At 38.5% G+C, this 16,778-nt stretch overlaps 1 protein-coding gene across 1 annotated transcript; it reads right to left on the bottom strand.

Moving 5' to 3' along the window:
- Positions 1-3,954: 3,954 nt before the first annotated feature.
- On the bottom strand, positions 3,955-7,620 carry LOC126600024 (uncharacterized). Its single transcript, XM_050266523.1, has 4 exons — positions 6,967-7,620; positions 5,774-6,739; positions 4,738-4,785; positions 3,955-4,667 (listed from the first exon to the last, which is right to left on the bottom strand). The coding sequence occupies exons 1-4, from the start codon at positions 7,165-7,167 to the stop codon at positions 4,227-4,229; spliced, it is 1,656 nt and encodes a 551-aa protein (XP_050122480.1). The 5' UTR covers positions 7,168-7,620; the 3' UTR covers positions 3,955-4,226.
- Positions 7,621-16,778: the final 9,158 nt, after the last annotated feature.

Here is a 16,778-nt window from a genome sequence, read left to right as displayed (position 1 = left end):
ATGCCTTACGTTTTCCCAGAAATTGTTTAAATGGATTTACGATTTTAGATGCCATGTCAATTACAGTACATTTTAGAACATGCATTAGTATAGTTATGCATATTGTTGTTTGACACTGTGGACGCTTAGGTAAGCTCTAGGTGAGTATATATTGATGGTAGTTATTGTAGTGTGTATGGTTATGTTGAGATGCATTTAGAGCTCGTTATCCTGCACCCCGGTGCTAGTGCTCCAGCCGGTGGCCAGGGCACAGTCTTTCACGTGATGTTCAGCTCCCGCACCGCACGCTCACCTTGGATCCAAGTTTGGTGCACAACCTTGTCGTACAAACCACAATAGGTGGTTCCGACTCGTAAGTGACCCGCGATTTATCGTATAGCCTTCACGTGATCGTAGCACTTGAGCGTACTTATTTACACCCAGCCTTGTCGTACAGACCACATTAGGTGGTTCCAACTTGTATGCAGGATTAAAGTGATGAGCTATAGGTTCAGCCGTACAAGTCACGTTAGGTGACTGAGGCTGACATATCATTTTACATTGATTTAACTTACCAGGCCTACTTATTCTCATATTGAGATACTTGACATGGCATATACTTGGTTTTCACTACTTTCAAGCATGATTTCTATATACATGTGTATTAGTATTTTCTGGGAAATTATACGGGTTTTACAGCGAGAGGTTATTATTTTTGGAAAGAGAAATGGTTTTTGAAAAGTTTTGTTTTTGCCCACTCATGTTTTCTTGTTTTGCGCATCTCCAAGTTTTTGTATCGACGAGGATTCTTGGCATATCCCAGTACAAGTGGCTTCCTATGATGGTATAATCCTTACTGTACTTTACTTATGCTCTAACATCGCGTGTGAAATGGGTCCATACCCGATCATCACGCACTCATGTACTTAGGCACTTTTAGGTTTAAATTTATCCACATTTTTCTACATCACTACACTTTATGGCTCCGTCACCTTCCAGGTGTCGGTCAACACAGCTCGACTCGGAGTCCTAGTAGACATTCCGGGTTGGGGGGTGTCAAGGGAAGGGTTTTAAAGTCTTTTAAAAATTGTGGACTTATTTCTGTTTGATTAATGTCACTTTTAGTGTCCTTTAATTTCTTAAGGCTTTTGGGTTGTCTCAAGTGTTTAAAACAACTTTATTTAAGTTGTTGGATGTTTCAATTGTAATCATCTTTCAATCAATTAACCAAATTATACTTTTGAATTTCTATCAAACTAGTGGACTCCATAATTTTATTCTTCAAGGATTTACGCTTGAAATCCTTGCTAGTTTTGTGTTGCGTCATTTATGGAAACATAGTTAAAGAGGGTTAAGCTATGGATGTTAGGGTCCAAAAATCTCACATGCAAGTTCAATTGCATCTTAAAGTCCAATTATCGCAAATACGTCATAAGTCGAGCCTAAATTCATGCAAAAGTGCTAAACGAGAGGTTTGCATATGTACAATCACGTCGTGCAAATAAAATAATAATTTACAAATTGGACGTTTGTATAAACGTGTCAAGTCCATGCAAACCATGTATGTATTTATTGTGTCAAGCCATATTATAATATTAACGTTATCATAAACTAATATAATCAGCCTACATGCTTAAATGGGCCCAAGCCACAAAACGGGGCTTGCCATGTGGATTGTGATGTTGATGATTAAGGAAGTTCATTGGGCCTATGTAGATTTAGGGTTGTGGAAGATTTTTGGGTTGCTTGGAAGCACCAAAAATCCGAGCCCATAGTTCTAATTCCATGTGGGAAAGTTTGAGAGAGCAAAGCCCCATCATCCTTTTCCTTATAAATCAAATAGGACACTTAGGAAACAACCAAAATTCAAAGTTGAGCCGTCCAAATCCAAAACAAGATCACATTTTGACCTAGAGTCGCGCGCCTCATTATTTAAGTAGAGAAAAAATCTTTCCCTTCCAAGCTTATGTAGGAAAACGAGAGAGAAAATAGAGAAGATCGTTGTCAAAGATGGAATCTATGGAACGGTGAAGGAAGAAAGAACTCTATGCAGGTTGTTCAACCTAGGTTTGCAATGCTATCAGCCTCCTACAACGCTATACCAAAAGAGGGCCTTATGACTCCAACCATGGAAAGAGAAGGAGATGATTGAGTAAAAAGGGAAGAAGAGAGGAAACCATGGGATTCCCTAGCTGGAACTTGTATGAATCCTTACATCTATAAATTAAAGAGGTCAGTACGTTAAAAACAACAAGAAGGAGAGAAGAGAACACACCAAGCAGAGCAAGCTTTCTATAAGTGTAGGAAACCCTAGTTCTTAAAGGATAAGCTTTCCTTTCATCCTAACTTTTCCTACAAGCTTCCTTAGTTCCTGTAAAACTACTAAAACATTGGAAACCCTAGATTAGTCATCCTTAATCATGCAAGCAAGCACATGCTCTCTGTGTGTCTCTCTCACTAAACCAGCAAACTTCTAACTTCCACGCAACGCTTCACTCAGACAACTTACAATTTATTGTAATCATTCAATCATTGTTAAAATGGAGTCATTCATTCAACTGAATGCTTCCTAAGACACGCTAATTGTTTCAAAGTATTTCGGGACTTGGTAATGGAAACGAACTAGGGGAGTTGAGTGTTTTCCTCCTAGGCCCAAATCCAACTCGATTAAAAGATCCCTAACAATAGATGTGTCAATCAGTAATAGAAGCCATAGAGAGGCACACACATAAAATGGGTGCAGAAGATTTGAACTCTATTCATTCACATGGTAGAATGTTTTGCACAGCAAAACACTCACATGTTGTAGAGATTTTTTCGTATGTCCGAAACATAAGATGATGCGCCACATGTAATAATTGAAATAGAGAAAGACTAAAAAATTTATTATTTTTTTACTTATATAATAGCATGTGGTATATAAGCTTGTGTGCCAAATATATGAAAAAATAACTCTTCACATGGATATCAACATTTTTGTATTCAAATGTTTTTAATCAATGGTAGGCAAAAAGTAGAACGTTGTTTTCACGGCAAAAGCACTCTCTGCCCACATGGGAGACCCCAACATTTTGTTATCATGTCCTTTTTTATTTAACTGAGAAGTTCTCAAGTGAAACTTGTCCTCAAATCTAATTTGTATTCTTAAAACAAAGTTTGTTCGAAGGATTTAATTGCACATAATTATCAATATGATATTCTTCATACGTCAATGTTCCTTATGTAGTTTAGGGAAAAAAAATATCAAACTCTTGTTAAGCTAGTTATCGAACTCAGTTTTGATTGAATTTTTCCTTTAAAATCCCTCCAATTTGGACAAGTGCGTGTGTAAATATGGCTTAATTAAATAGCTTGAATAACTTAAGAGATTTTAGGTTCGATTCTTGTTAAAGATGGATTTAAATCACATTATTGCTGGCCCATTGTGAGGGCTCATTCCTCACCCCTTTAGTGTAGCTAATATCGGTTGTCAAAAAATAAAATAAAAATACAAAAACAACTTGAATAGCTTGACAAGAGCTATATATTTTACCCCATCAGAACAAAATTAGACAGAGTGTTGGATAAAAAGTTTGATTTGCATCCAAATTACCAATGTGACTAAGATTGACGTATGAAGCATACCAAATTATTAGAATTATTAATTTGTACAATTTAGCCTCATGATAATATCATAATGATTAGATAATATATGCGTCTCCTCCATTACAAACACCGTATCTTTACTCTATTGAAAATTCAACTTCTTAATCTCCATTTCCAGATCACCCATACAAAAAATATTCGAATTGGAGATTTGCTTACACATGTGTCAACAAAATAGATTGTTTGGTCATCTAAATGAATATGTTACTTAGTACTCAGATAGTCAGTTTGTTCCATATATATAGATGCATAAACAAATTCCGGGTCAAATAATTTTTTGTACGGATAATATTGAAATGAAGATTAAGATATTTAACGATTATAAAAAGGTTGAAAAGTAAAACATTGTGGGATTTATATTTCAATAATCCCAATATCAAGATTGGCATTCAGTACATGAATCACATTAAAATGAATATTTCAGAGACAAGTGTTTTGCCAGCACAAGAATTAGGTGCCGATTCCATCCACCTCTCCTCCCATTCACAAATAATACGTTTGTAAGTCGAGCCTGAAGCAATCACACCTTGCCAGAAATTCCACAGCCGAACAAGAAATCTGATCAAAAGTCATATTCCGTAGATAAAAATTACACTACAGCTCTACCTGGATGAACTACTTCTGGCTGCCCTCGAGGGTTTACTACTAGATGGGACATCTTTGACCGGTTTAGAATCGGAACTAATGGCAATATTTCCCAATCCAACTTCCATTGCCTCCCTTTCGTTTTTTTCCCTCTGGTTTTCTTCAGTCGTGTCACTGTCCACTCCTAGCTTTTTATCAGAAGCTATAGATGGTTCCAATAGTCGAGGACCTGCACTGATCCATGGATGAAGAAGGCACTGTGCAGCAGTAGGCCGTTTCTCAGGGACAAAATCGAGGATGGGAATGAGAAAGTCAGCCAATTCACTTGCATCTTTCTCGCTGAATTCATACTTTTCTACCAGAACCTTATTCAGGGGCCAAAAGCGCAAGCGGCGAATGTGCCTCAAATCACCGTATCTATTAAAGTAATCTCTGGAATATCGACCACCTAAGGCAATCTGCAGTTTACAAATTTAAGTTAGATGAAGTTCAGTTTAATTTCAATAGTGGGGTTTACAAATTTCTCACCTTTCGTGGCATCATTCCAAGAAGCTCCATCATCAATGCTAAGTGATCCTGAAAAAATCGAGATAAGATTACTAGGTAATAAAATATAGACAAAGTAGAAAGCATCAGCGGAGGTTCAAATGCTTGAGATCATTGAAGAAGTCAATAAAAGGACTCACAGAAAAATCGATAAGAAAATACAAAAGAGTACTCTATTTAATCAAAAACACTGAAAATATTCAGCTGAATGTTTAAGGACCAACAGTCAACCAAGGCATGTAGAGAAAAATACTAAAATAAACAGCTAAAAGCTATTGTAATCTATCGACAACAGTCAGCAGATACTGCTGAGTCACTATATGTATATGGTCAGCCAAGTTGTATAGGAGCTCATACTCTAATATATTCATATGTAGAGATTCTCAATAACCGCTAACAGTGCACTTCCTATGGTTATTTCTACCGATGCCAATAGGAAGTTTTTAATGTAGCAATCAAAACTATGGGTGCATGATTATGTGAACAGAAAACACACTTATAGATGAACAGTTCTACATTAATAGCCCTACTAAAAATGTCTGAATACATATAGTAGGTTGATGATTGTATTGGAAAGGAGTATTAAAATGTTATCAATGGTACAACTCTCTGTCCATTAAAACTAAATCATGACGAGCACTCAGTCAGTCATACATTCTTTTCGAATGAATCCTTTTCCTACCCATGTTCGTCAAAAACTCTGTTTCCAAAAGATTATCTCAGTCACAAAACGTGTTCATTCGTGTACCTTATTCTTGCCAACTATCATTGATATCTTATTAACTGCAAATATGTATTACCAGCTGTTTACAGTATATTAGATGTATTATTCAAACATATGGGAGCAGGCGGGCAGGGGAATAAAAGTAAAATTGATTTGTCAATTTCTAAAGATGAATATTGGACGTTTTAATGGAATCATGATTTGAACTGTTCCTTGTGTGAGTGTGATAGCGAGGGTGCCCATACACAGAGTCAAGCAACAACTGAAAATTATAGCCTACGGATACATCCATACCTCATCCCTATCAAAGTTGTCACCACTGTGGGGATCAAAGAGCACATCACCAGTTGCAAGCTCAAAACAAATGCATGCAAAAGACCAAAGATCTGCGGAGGTAGAATATTTTGAGCCGAGGATCACCTCTGGGCACCTATACTGTCTTGTTTGGATATCGTTTGTGAACTGTTTGTACGTCCAACATGCATTCCCAAAATCAACCAATTTGCACTTCAGGTCAATTGATGCCAACAACTTCCGCCTTGTGGTGCGATTGCCTCTCTTACTACCCTGACTTCCTGGACGAGATCCATTTGGTCCATCAGCATCTGATGATCTATCCGCTTTGACAGAACTAGTAGTCTGCTCTTCGACAGAACACACATTAAATCTTGTGTTAAGAGATGCCTCTACCTCGGCGGATGTTTCTACATCAGCATCAGCTTCATCTCTATCCGCGCACTCTTGAGCTGCACGCTTTGCCTTTCTTCTAATCTTTTTCTTCTGGTTCCGAGACATATCCCCATTTAATGCTTTTGCATACCCCGACTCCGATGCATCCTTGTCTTTACCATTTGGAAGAATAAGAGGTGCTCTTGAATTTGTCGGATCCTTGAGCGGGTCTATCATTGACATCAACAAGATATTCTCCGGCTTCAAATCAGTGTGTATAATGGAAAGCTGTCTGTGCAAATAATCCAATCCAATCAAAACATGATAACAAATCTCCTTAACCATACGTAATGGCACTCCCCGGTAATCACTGTACTTAATAAGCGTCAACAGATTATCACCCAAGTACTCAAAAACCATACAAACATGTTGCCCATTTGGTCCCGAATGCTTAAAATGGTCCAGAAGCTTCACCACGCATTTTTTATCATCCGGGTCTCCCTCTGCAATCTGTTTCAAGATGGTTATCTCATCCATGGCCGCCTCGGTATAGTGGTCAGCACTCTTTTGCACTTTCAGAGCAACAAACCTCTGTCATTTTTGTGCAATTCAACACCCACCCAACAACAACAAAAAACCCATCATTAATCCTCCATTAACTTACTTCAAACTGAGCATCTCAAAGATTAAAGAAACCAAGAACAAGAAGAAAATTTCAATTATTTTCCCCTACATTTTCAAAATCCTAATAGCTATAACCTCAGATCAAAAAGCAATAAAACGCAATGTCGTAAAAAACGAGGAGAGGGAGAGAGTACAGAGTGTTGGGTGTCCCAGGCGAGCCAGACGGTGGAGAAATGGCCCCAACCGAGCTTGGTCTGAACGACATACCGTCCGCTCTTGAAAGTGTCACCGATTCGAACGGCGTGGTAGCCGCCGCGCCGGTAGTCTTCGGTGCCTTCGTCCTCCGAGGTGTAGTCGCTGCTCTGACTCCGATCGTCGCCCTGGTTATCCCCCATGTTGTTCCTCTTCCACCTCGCCCGATCCACTACAAAATCCGATCTTTCTAGGGTTTTTGGGTTCCCAATTGGAAATTGCGATTTGGGTAATGGTGAAATTTGAAATATATTTACTTACTTATATAAAAATATAAAAGGGTTTGTCTAGATTACTGAGCCAAGAGAGTTTGATAGTCTTCACAGTTTTTGTCTCAAGTGGTGGAGGGTTTACAACTTTATAAGAAAAGAAAAATGGAAATTTACAAGCAAAAAAATATGAGAAATTAAAAGAAAAAAAAAGTTTTGAAAAAGAAAAAAAAAAGTGAAAATTGGGATTTGGATCACCTCTGCCATCGCCGTCCGGATCTTCTTGAGGTTCAGTGAGATGTCATCGTCGTCCTCGTCATTTTTCAGTGATAATCATCATCCATCTCACCTTTACCACCTTCTTTTTTCCTTTTTTTTTTTCATAAATATAAATTTTGATGTTTTAGATTATTCGTTTGGTTTTTTAGTGTCCAGAAATCTAATTGGACCAACAAAAAAAGAATTAGAAAATGCGTATCTTTGGTTTAAAAGTCAAATCAATATTGAATTATTTTAATTTGTTGACAAATAAATAAACAGCTATGATGACCTCCTCTATTTTACTCTGACACGAAGGAGGGGTTGGCGGCATAGAGGGACAATAAAGAAGGCGATGTGTTTATAGGGTTACGTAGAGGTTGTGTTATTTTTCATACGTAGTGTCTTTATTTATAGTAATAAAAGAGAGAATAATCATTCTCTTTCAAGAATTAAAAGTTCTAATAGGCAATAATAACTAGTATCAAATCTAATTTAGGATTTACATAATCACACTTAAATACAAAGTTTATAACACTCCCCTTGAGTGTGTAAATACTCAAGTAGATTTGGCATTATGTAGAGTTGAGGAAGTCGACTCATAGGCACTGATTCTGTGAACACACTAGTCTCAAATAAAGTAGGAACTTGCATAAGGAACTAAATCTCACAAAAAACCTATGGCATTGGCTATGGTAAAAACCCAAATAGGGACAAAATCTATAGTCTAAAGAAAAATGCATGGGAAATGCCAAGTCAAATGAAACGTCTACAGGACATCATCAGAGATATGATCCACCTAAGGTGGTGCATCGTCAAAACCTCATTAGGTAACAAAAACCAAATGGAAAAAATGCTCCTAATCGTAGGGGAAAATAGTACATTAAGATCAAGCAAGTATACTTCAGGATTCTCCCCCTGAGTTTGACACAATTTCAAAGAGAACTAACAATGTTACAACTCAGAAAGTTTACGCATACCAATTCCTTGAACAAGCTTCTGAAACGTCGCATTCGGTAGTGGTTTGGTAAAGAGGTCGGCCAAATTCTTGTGAACAGATTTGCGTGACTTCAATCTTCTGATGTTTTTGTTGTTTATATAAGAAAAAGAACTTCAGCACAACGTGCTTGGTGTTGTCTCATTTGATGTAACCCTTCTCGAGCTATTTGATGCATACTGCATTGTCTTCATAGATCGTTGTCGAGACGTCAACACAACAACGAGATAAAGATCGCAGGAGCTTCAAAATAGGCTCGCAACTGCTATCAGCCAAAAGCATTCTCGAGTTGCTTCATGTAAGGAGAGAATTTCAGCATGGTTAGATGAAGCGGCAACTAAGGTATGTTTAGTTGACCTCCAAGAGATTACGGTGCCTTTAACGGTAAAGACCTAACCCTTTTGAGAGTGTGCCTTGTGCGAATCAGATAATTATCCTACGTCGGTATAACCAATAAGGTGAGAATCGACTCGAGATAAGAAGGGTGTGACATCACTCGAGAACCTATAGGGATAAAACAGGCCCAGGTCCGTGGTACCCTTAAGGTAACAGAAGATGTCTTTAACACCAGTTTAGTGTCTACGTGGCGGTGCATTACTATATCTTGCCAAAAGATTAACAGCGAATGAGATATTGGGTCCAGTGCATTGAGCTAAGTATAATAGAGTGCCTATCGCACTTAGATAAGGAACTTTAGGCTCCAAAATCTCTTCATCATCCGCCTTCTGACGGGATCTCGTTTTGTATTTAGCGATCAAACAACCATAGGAGTATCTGAAAGCTTCATTTTATACTCGTTAAAGCGGTGTAACATGTTTTGGATGTAGTTCGATTGATGTACTAAGATTCCATCTGAACAGTGCTTTATCTTGAGATCGAGACAGTATCAAGTCTTTCCTAGATCTTTCATCTCAAATTCCGACTTCAGGTGCGTGGTAGTTTTCGCGAGCTCTTTAGGAGTTCCAATGATGTTCATGTCATCGCCATAAACTGCAACAATCGTAAAACCAGAATATGACTTCTTAATGAACACGCAAGGGCATAGTTCGTTGTTCACATATCCCTGATTAGTCAAATATTCACTTAGACGGTTATACCACATTCTTCCAAATTGCTTTAAATCTGACTAAGCAGTGCGAGGATCTAAATAAGACAAAGTAGGAGTAGTCCACGATAATTCACGTCGTTCTTCAAGAACGTTAACATTCTTATCTCCCCCTAATGACAGGAAAATTGTCTCATATTCGACATAGATTCTCATCATTCACTGAGGCCCCATTTTTGTATGTAAGGGCAACGAAATCGGCTCATAGATCGTACAATAAAAAACATGCAAATGTGATATGTCGGGTTTGTATCTGGTAACCAACTAAAAGGCACTATATGGTTGGGTCGCAATAGGCCTCAGGCGGACCAACATGGCTATGTGCAATATTGCATGGCCCCAAGCAGGGATCAGGAGCTTGGTACGTATGACTAACAATCAAGCAATCATTTCTAAGCGCTTAATGAATGCCTTTGCCAGACCGTTCTAGGTGTGAACATAAGGTACTGGATGTTCAACTTTAACCCTAACTGACATGTAATAGTCATCAAAAGTTTTAGATGTAAATTTTCCAACATTATCCAATCAAATAGATTTGATCGAATAATCAGGATGGTGAGCCCTGAGCTTGATAACTTGAGCCAATAGTTTGAAGAATGCATCATTCCTTGTGGGCAACAAGCACATGTGTGATCAACGTGTGGAAGCGTCAACCAAAACCATAATATAGCTAAATGGTCCGTATGAAGGGTGAATCGATCCTCAAATGTCCCCCTGAATCCTCTGTAGAAAAATAGAAGGATTCGAACAAATCTTGTCATAAGAAGGATTAATAATAAGCTTTCCCATGGAGCAGATTTGACATAAGATTCCTTGAGTCAAACCTAAACTTCGGGTTAGTGGATTTCAGTGTGATATTTTAAGGATACGACGCATCGCTATTCGTTTAGGGTGTCCCAAACCATCATGCCAAAGTGTAATTTTGTGCGCGGTCCCAAAGGTAGGTCGGCCACTTAATGGCTCTCTATTGGGCGTATGGTCGTAGTATACAGACCACTCGGGATACGCTTCATCTTTTCTAGAATACGCTTTTGGCCATATTTGTAGGAAATGATGCACATAAATTCAACTCCATTTTCTACATAGGTTTCAGCGTGATAATTATTATTTTTAATGTCCTTGGAACTCAATAACGTTCTTCCAAAACATGGAGAATAAAGTGCCTCTTCAACGATCAAGATTGTATCATTGAACAACATTATATGTGCCTTATCGTATCTTTTGATCAGGTTGGATAGTTCTGAGAGGGTCGTTAAAGGTGCATTCTTAATTATGAAGTTAGTGAAATAGATGCGTTCACGGAAAACGGTGTGCGTGGTTGCAATATCTGCCAAACAACTAACTTTCCAACTAGTCATACCTAGGAATAAAAATTAATTTAAATTGGACACATGCATTCAAGTTCTAAAAACAAATATCCATTCAAAGTAATTTGAGTATTCAACGATGGTAATTAATTAAAAGCTTAATATCCAAAAACAAATCACCAACAATAATCCAAACATAAAGTAAAATTGTGCAAACTTAAACCAAAAAACAAAGGGGTTCGGCCACTAGGTGGAATTCGGCCCCATTGTTCCAAAAGTCAACTAAAAATAGTTCATGTCTAAGATTCTAATCTTCCATAGGGGTGATAACCTCCTGAAAGTCAGAAACCTCCATCTTGGTACTCTCTGGTTCATCCACTTGCATAAAGTTTGATTTAAACTTCTTACGACGAGAATGATATTAAGCTACAACTTTCTAGGGAGTATGGCAAACACGGGACCAATGGTCATTTGAACCACAGCGATAACACATGTCTACATGCATGGTTTCAGGTGTTTTACTCTTATTCTTGAAGTTTGGGGCCCTGGGAGTAAGATTAGGGCGCTTTTGGGCTCTGTTTCCTCCCTTAAATGGGCCTTGGCTCTATTAACCTTGATGAGGTGGCTTCTGGCCGCCCTTACCACACCTATGTTGGCATAGGCGTTGGTTGGTGCTATAATGTGCTTCAAGCACAACAGTCACCCCAGTAGGTCGAGCTTGATGATTTTTCATCAATAGCTAATTCTGCTTTTCAGCGATAAGTAAAATAGAGATTAAATTTGAAAACTTAGTAAACTTCTGAGCCCTATATTATTATTGCATGACAATATTAGTGGCAAATAAGGTCGAATAGGTCTTCTCCAGAAGATCCTCTCCAGTCAAGGTTGTTACATAACTTAAGAAGTGATCAGATTCGACAAACTTTAGAATTATACTCATTCACAGACTTAAAGTCTTGGAAGCGTAGATGCTGCCAGTCATGTCCTGCTTTAGGCAAGAAGATGTCATTTTGGTGATCAAAGCGATCAATCAAAGTGACCCAAAGTGGTAGTGGATCTTTCTCAGTAAAGTACTCGATTTGTAGTGCATCATGAATGTGTCTTCGGATGAAGATCATGGCAGTTGCTTTCTCAACTTCCCCAACCGGGTTGTTCATCTCATCTTCAATGGTGTGACGCAAATTCTTTGCATTGTGGTAAAGCTTCACATCTTGGATCCACTTAAGGTAGTTTCTTCCATAGACTTCTAAAGTGGTGAAGTTGAATTTGTTCAAATTTGACATGTCCCTACCACAAAATAAATGGACAAGACTGTGGTTAGTGTAATGGAGAAAAAAAAATCAATCCATTCACATAGGAGTAGAACATTTAGGTTTTCAAATTAAGACCATGCGGCCCAGGTCCAAAAACATGGGCTAGGTATATGGGTAGTAGGCCCAAGAAGCCCAAAAAAGAGCTCTAATTTGGCACGGTGATGAGCAAGCTAGGACTGCAGGTCTTATACGAAGGTGTGCTCTGTTGCTTCGCAATGTCTGTGTACCTGGGGGACGTAATCCTATGCGTCGCGGCATAGGGGAACATCACAACCAAGGGGTTGTGATGAGGTGTGAGTCGGTTCAGGTGCACCGACTCACCAGCTTTGGCCTGGGATCTGGTGTGGGTCTATGCACAAGGACACCATAGCTCTACGGGTTGGTGTCACGTTTGGGCCGTTGTAGACAAGCCCAAAAAAAAAATCTTAGGCCGAGAAAACCAAGGCCCAATTAGGCTCAAGTTTGAAGCAAAAAACACCCCAGTTACGCTGGGTGTTGTCACCAATGACAAAGGTCGGTGTCGCTGCTTCAGGTGATCATGTTTTGGAAAAAAAATCTCTAGGCGAGTTCGTTTAACGGGGATCACAAATATGAGCAATGATAGAAAAAAAATCTCAACGTTTCAACAACAAAACCCTAGAAATTCAAATCAGAATTTCAAAAAAAATCCGACGAGATTCGAAGGATTCTTGGTCAATTGACGTTGGTGGACGAGCTTTCAGCCTTCAAGATAGTGACCCAAGGTCAAGGTTGGGCTACAGGCCCATCTATGATGGTGGAGACGCCATGGAAAACGTCAGGTTTTTTTGGGTTTCAAACAACGAGCCTATGACTCCGGCTTCGTGGTCTTGCGGCTCGACTTAGCCACACAGGTTGCAAGCCTAGTGCTGGTGGCTTGACGTGGTGTGGCTTGGAAGCCAACTGGTCGCGGTGTGGGATGGTGATGAGGTTGGTTTTGATAAACCCTAATTTTATTTATTTTTTTAATTTCCAGATTATAAATTAGTTCAATTGCATGCATATTAAACATACAATTTAATGCATGAGCATATATTTGATGCAATTCATGGCAAATATCAAATTCACATAATTCAACAATTATGGATATAAGGCATACACAATTTATGTAGAATCTAAAATTCGAAAAACGTAAAGTTGAGTTATGCATTATGGTGAATGTTCATACTATCGGGATTGCAAAAATATCGAGATAAAAACCGTTGTTTTGAAAGAACCTAATTATGTGATGACATTGATGAATTGGTTTGATGCAAAAGACTTCCATGTCAAGTGCCTAAGCGCATTGGTAGAAGCATGCTAATAACGTGTTATGGCTTATTTTAATTTGAAAGGGGAAAGGGGACCGACACACAGAGAGAGATGTGTTTGTAAGATTGTGTAGATGATGTGTTATTCCCCTAACACAATGTCTTTATTTATAGTAATAAGGAAGGGAAGAATCCTTCTCCTCCAAGGAATGCAAGTCCTAATAGGGAAGAATAACTGGTATCAAATATAATCTAGGATTTACACAATCATACTTAAATAAGAAGTTTATAACACTCATTTCTTTACCTTTTTTTTTCCAAACGATAGATTTTGTTAGATTAGCCATCGACGAGGTTTGAACTCACGCCATCATGCAAGGATTCAACATCTTTCCACCACTCTTTCTTTACCCCACCTCTATTTGAATAGAAATTTTAAGGGATAATCTTAGTTTACTAGTTTGAAGTTTCTTGATTTTCAACATTTGTTTCATTAAGTATTTTTTTCATCCCAAAATGGTATCTGTAATCATAATTTTGTGTAGAAAATGACTTTCCTTAATTAACAAATGAGTAGTAGTACAATGTAGAAACTGATTTTCCTTAACAAGTGAGTAGTTGTACAATATTTATACAAGGATTACAATAGTAACTATTATCACTTAGTACTATGGTTTAGTGGTATTCCTCTTCGTTTATAAGTCAAAGGTCTTAGGTTTGATTCTCGCAAAAGGCGAATTTGAACCATATTTTTGCTAGCCAATTGTGAGACTAATTCTGCCGCATCCTCCTTAGTATAAATACTATCGTTTGTTCGAAAAATAGTATCAATCCTATACTAATGGAGTAAATTACAAATGAATGGCATAACGGAAAGTGGTTATAATCCATAATGAATTGGCATTGAATTGGTATTAAGTGTGTAACTCTCTAACACTCTCTTGCAAACTTGACGGCGGTGAGTAGACAAGTTTGGAAATAAGACGGTGAACTGATTTGATGGAAGACCCTTAGTAAAAACATTCGCAAGTTGTTGTGTAGAGGGAATAAATTGCACTCAATGACTTTCATTGGCAACTCGTTCACGAACAAATAGTCAATTCCAATATATTTGGTTCGAGAATGAAAAACCGGATTGGTTGCCATGTAAGTGGCAGACAGATTATCGCAATTTAGCATAACTAGTCTAGAAAGAGGATATTGAAGTTCACGTACAAGGCCTTGAATCCAAATTGTATCAGCACAAGCATATGCAAGAGCACGATATTCTGCTTCCGCATTAGATTGAGAGACAATACAATGTTTCTTAGTACTACATATGAGATTAGGACCCAAGAAAATATAGTACCCAACAGTGGATCGATGGGTGTCAGGGCACCTCGCCCAATCTGCATCTGAGTAAGCAATAATAAGGATGGAAGAATTGTGGGAGCGTCAGAGTAATAATCCATGACCAAGAGTACCTTTAAGATAATGTTGTACACTTTTCACAACCTCAAAATGTGTATCACTATGAGAACTCGTAAATTGAGAAACATGTTGCACGACATATGTTATGTCCGAATGAGTGATTATTAGATATTGAAGAGCGCTTATAAGTTGATGATACGGCGTAGGATCAAGAAGAGTCGTACCGTCAGTGCGGGAAGCAGAAGTTTGTGTGGCCATCGGAGTTGAAAAAGGCTTGCATTCCAAAAGCTTACTTTTCTTAATTAAGAAGATTAATGGTATATTTATTCTGAGTGGGGCTAATAGAATCAGACAAGTGAGACACTTCAATGCCAAGGAAATAACTAAGGGTTCCCAAATCTTTAACTTCAAATTCAACACCAAGCAAATGAATAAAAGTAGAAAGACGACATGAACTACTACTCGTAAGCACAATGTCATCAACGTAGAGAAGCAGAATCATGATATGAGAATCATCACAATATATGAACATGGATGAATCAGAATGACTTTGCAAAAAACCAACTTAAATAAGAAAAGCACTAAATCTGTGAAACCACGCAGGGGAGTTTGCTTGAGTCTGTAAATGGCTTTATGAAGCTGACAGACATAGCCAGGCCAAAATGGATCAATGAAGCCAGGAGGCTAGAGCATACAAACTGCTTTAAACAAATAACCATGTAAAAAGGCATTCTTAACATCAAGTTGGCGAATTGTCCACCCATATGAAATAGTAATGCCCGATACCGTTCGAATAGTGGTCGGCTTAACCACAGGATTGAACGTATCAAAATAATCAACCTCGGACTATTGATGAAATCCCTTAGTAACCAAACCTGCTTTATAACATTCAACGAAGCGCCATATTGTCTTTCACCTTGAAAACTACATCCCACGGTGTTATAGTGAGAAGAATAATGGACTAGAGACCAAGTGCCTTGTTTAAGCAGGGGCATTAAACTCACCAATCATTGCATGGCGTCAGTAGGGAGATTTTGAGGCCTGGGTATAACACATGGGTTCGATTTCAGATTCGACAATGGCCATAAAGCTTCTGGAATGGGGTTACGAATCGAGTAGTGGGACTAGAACTTGGGATTAGGTTTGAAGATCCTAGACCAATATTGTGTTTGAATAAGATTGGTACGACCCATGGTTGATGCAAACGTGGCCTTAGATGGATAATGGACATAATGTGGGCGCCAGAAGTCTGTGAGGCAAAGGCACGATTAGCAGCAACGAGATCAGTGGCAGGTATGAGTTCGACATTGAAGAGCAGTTCGTAGTGGCAGTTAAAGTCTTGGTTGTGGGGGACAGAGATGTTGATAGGTGCAGTATTAAAAATTTGCTCAGCGAGAGGAGGCATATTTTCTGAAGAAGATGGGCATTCCATGTGTTCTGGAGGTATGAATGACGCAAGAGGCAAACGAGAAAATGATGCAGGTGGATAGGTTGTGACAACGGTTGTTGAGCCAGTGGGTAATAATGGTGGAGAAGACCCATTTACAAGTATAGAGACATAAGGTGATGGCCCAATAGGTACAAATGCAAGGTCTGATGTTGGAGAAAGAAAGACTTTAGCCACAGTGCACGAAAATGTATCCTCATGAAAGACAACATGACGAGATGTATAGAGTCGGCCAGTAGGTAGATGAAGACATCGATATCCACGGTAATGGTCATTGTAACCTACAAAAATACAAGCTAGAGAACATGGTTATAATTTGTTAGTTACATAATCACCAAGGAACGGGAAACATGCACATCCAAATGTGCGGAGAAGGGAACAATCAAGGTGTTTGCCATATAAACGGAAAAATGGAGAATTCCATTGGGGGACAGCATTTG

This window comes from Malus sylvestris, chromosome 14, assembly GCF_916048215.2.
Source record: "Malus sylvestris chromosome 14, drMalSylv7.2, whole genome shotgun sequence".
In the NCBI taxonomy this organism is placed as follows: Eukaryota; Viridiplantae; Streptophyta; class Magnoliopsida; order Rosales; family Rosaceae; genus Malus; species Malus sylvestris.
Note: the sequence above shows the minus strand (reverse complement) of the source record. Positions and strands in the feature narration are given on the sequence as shown.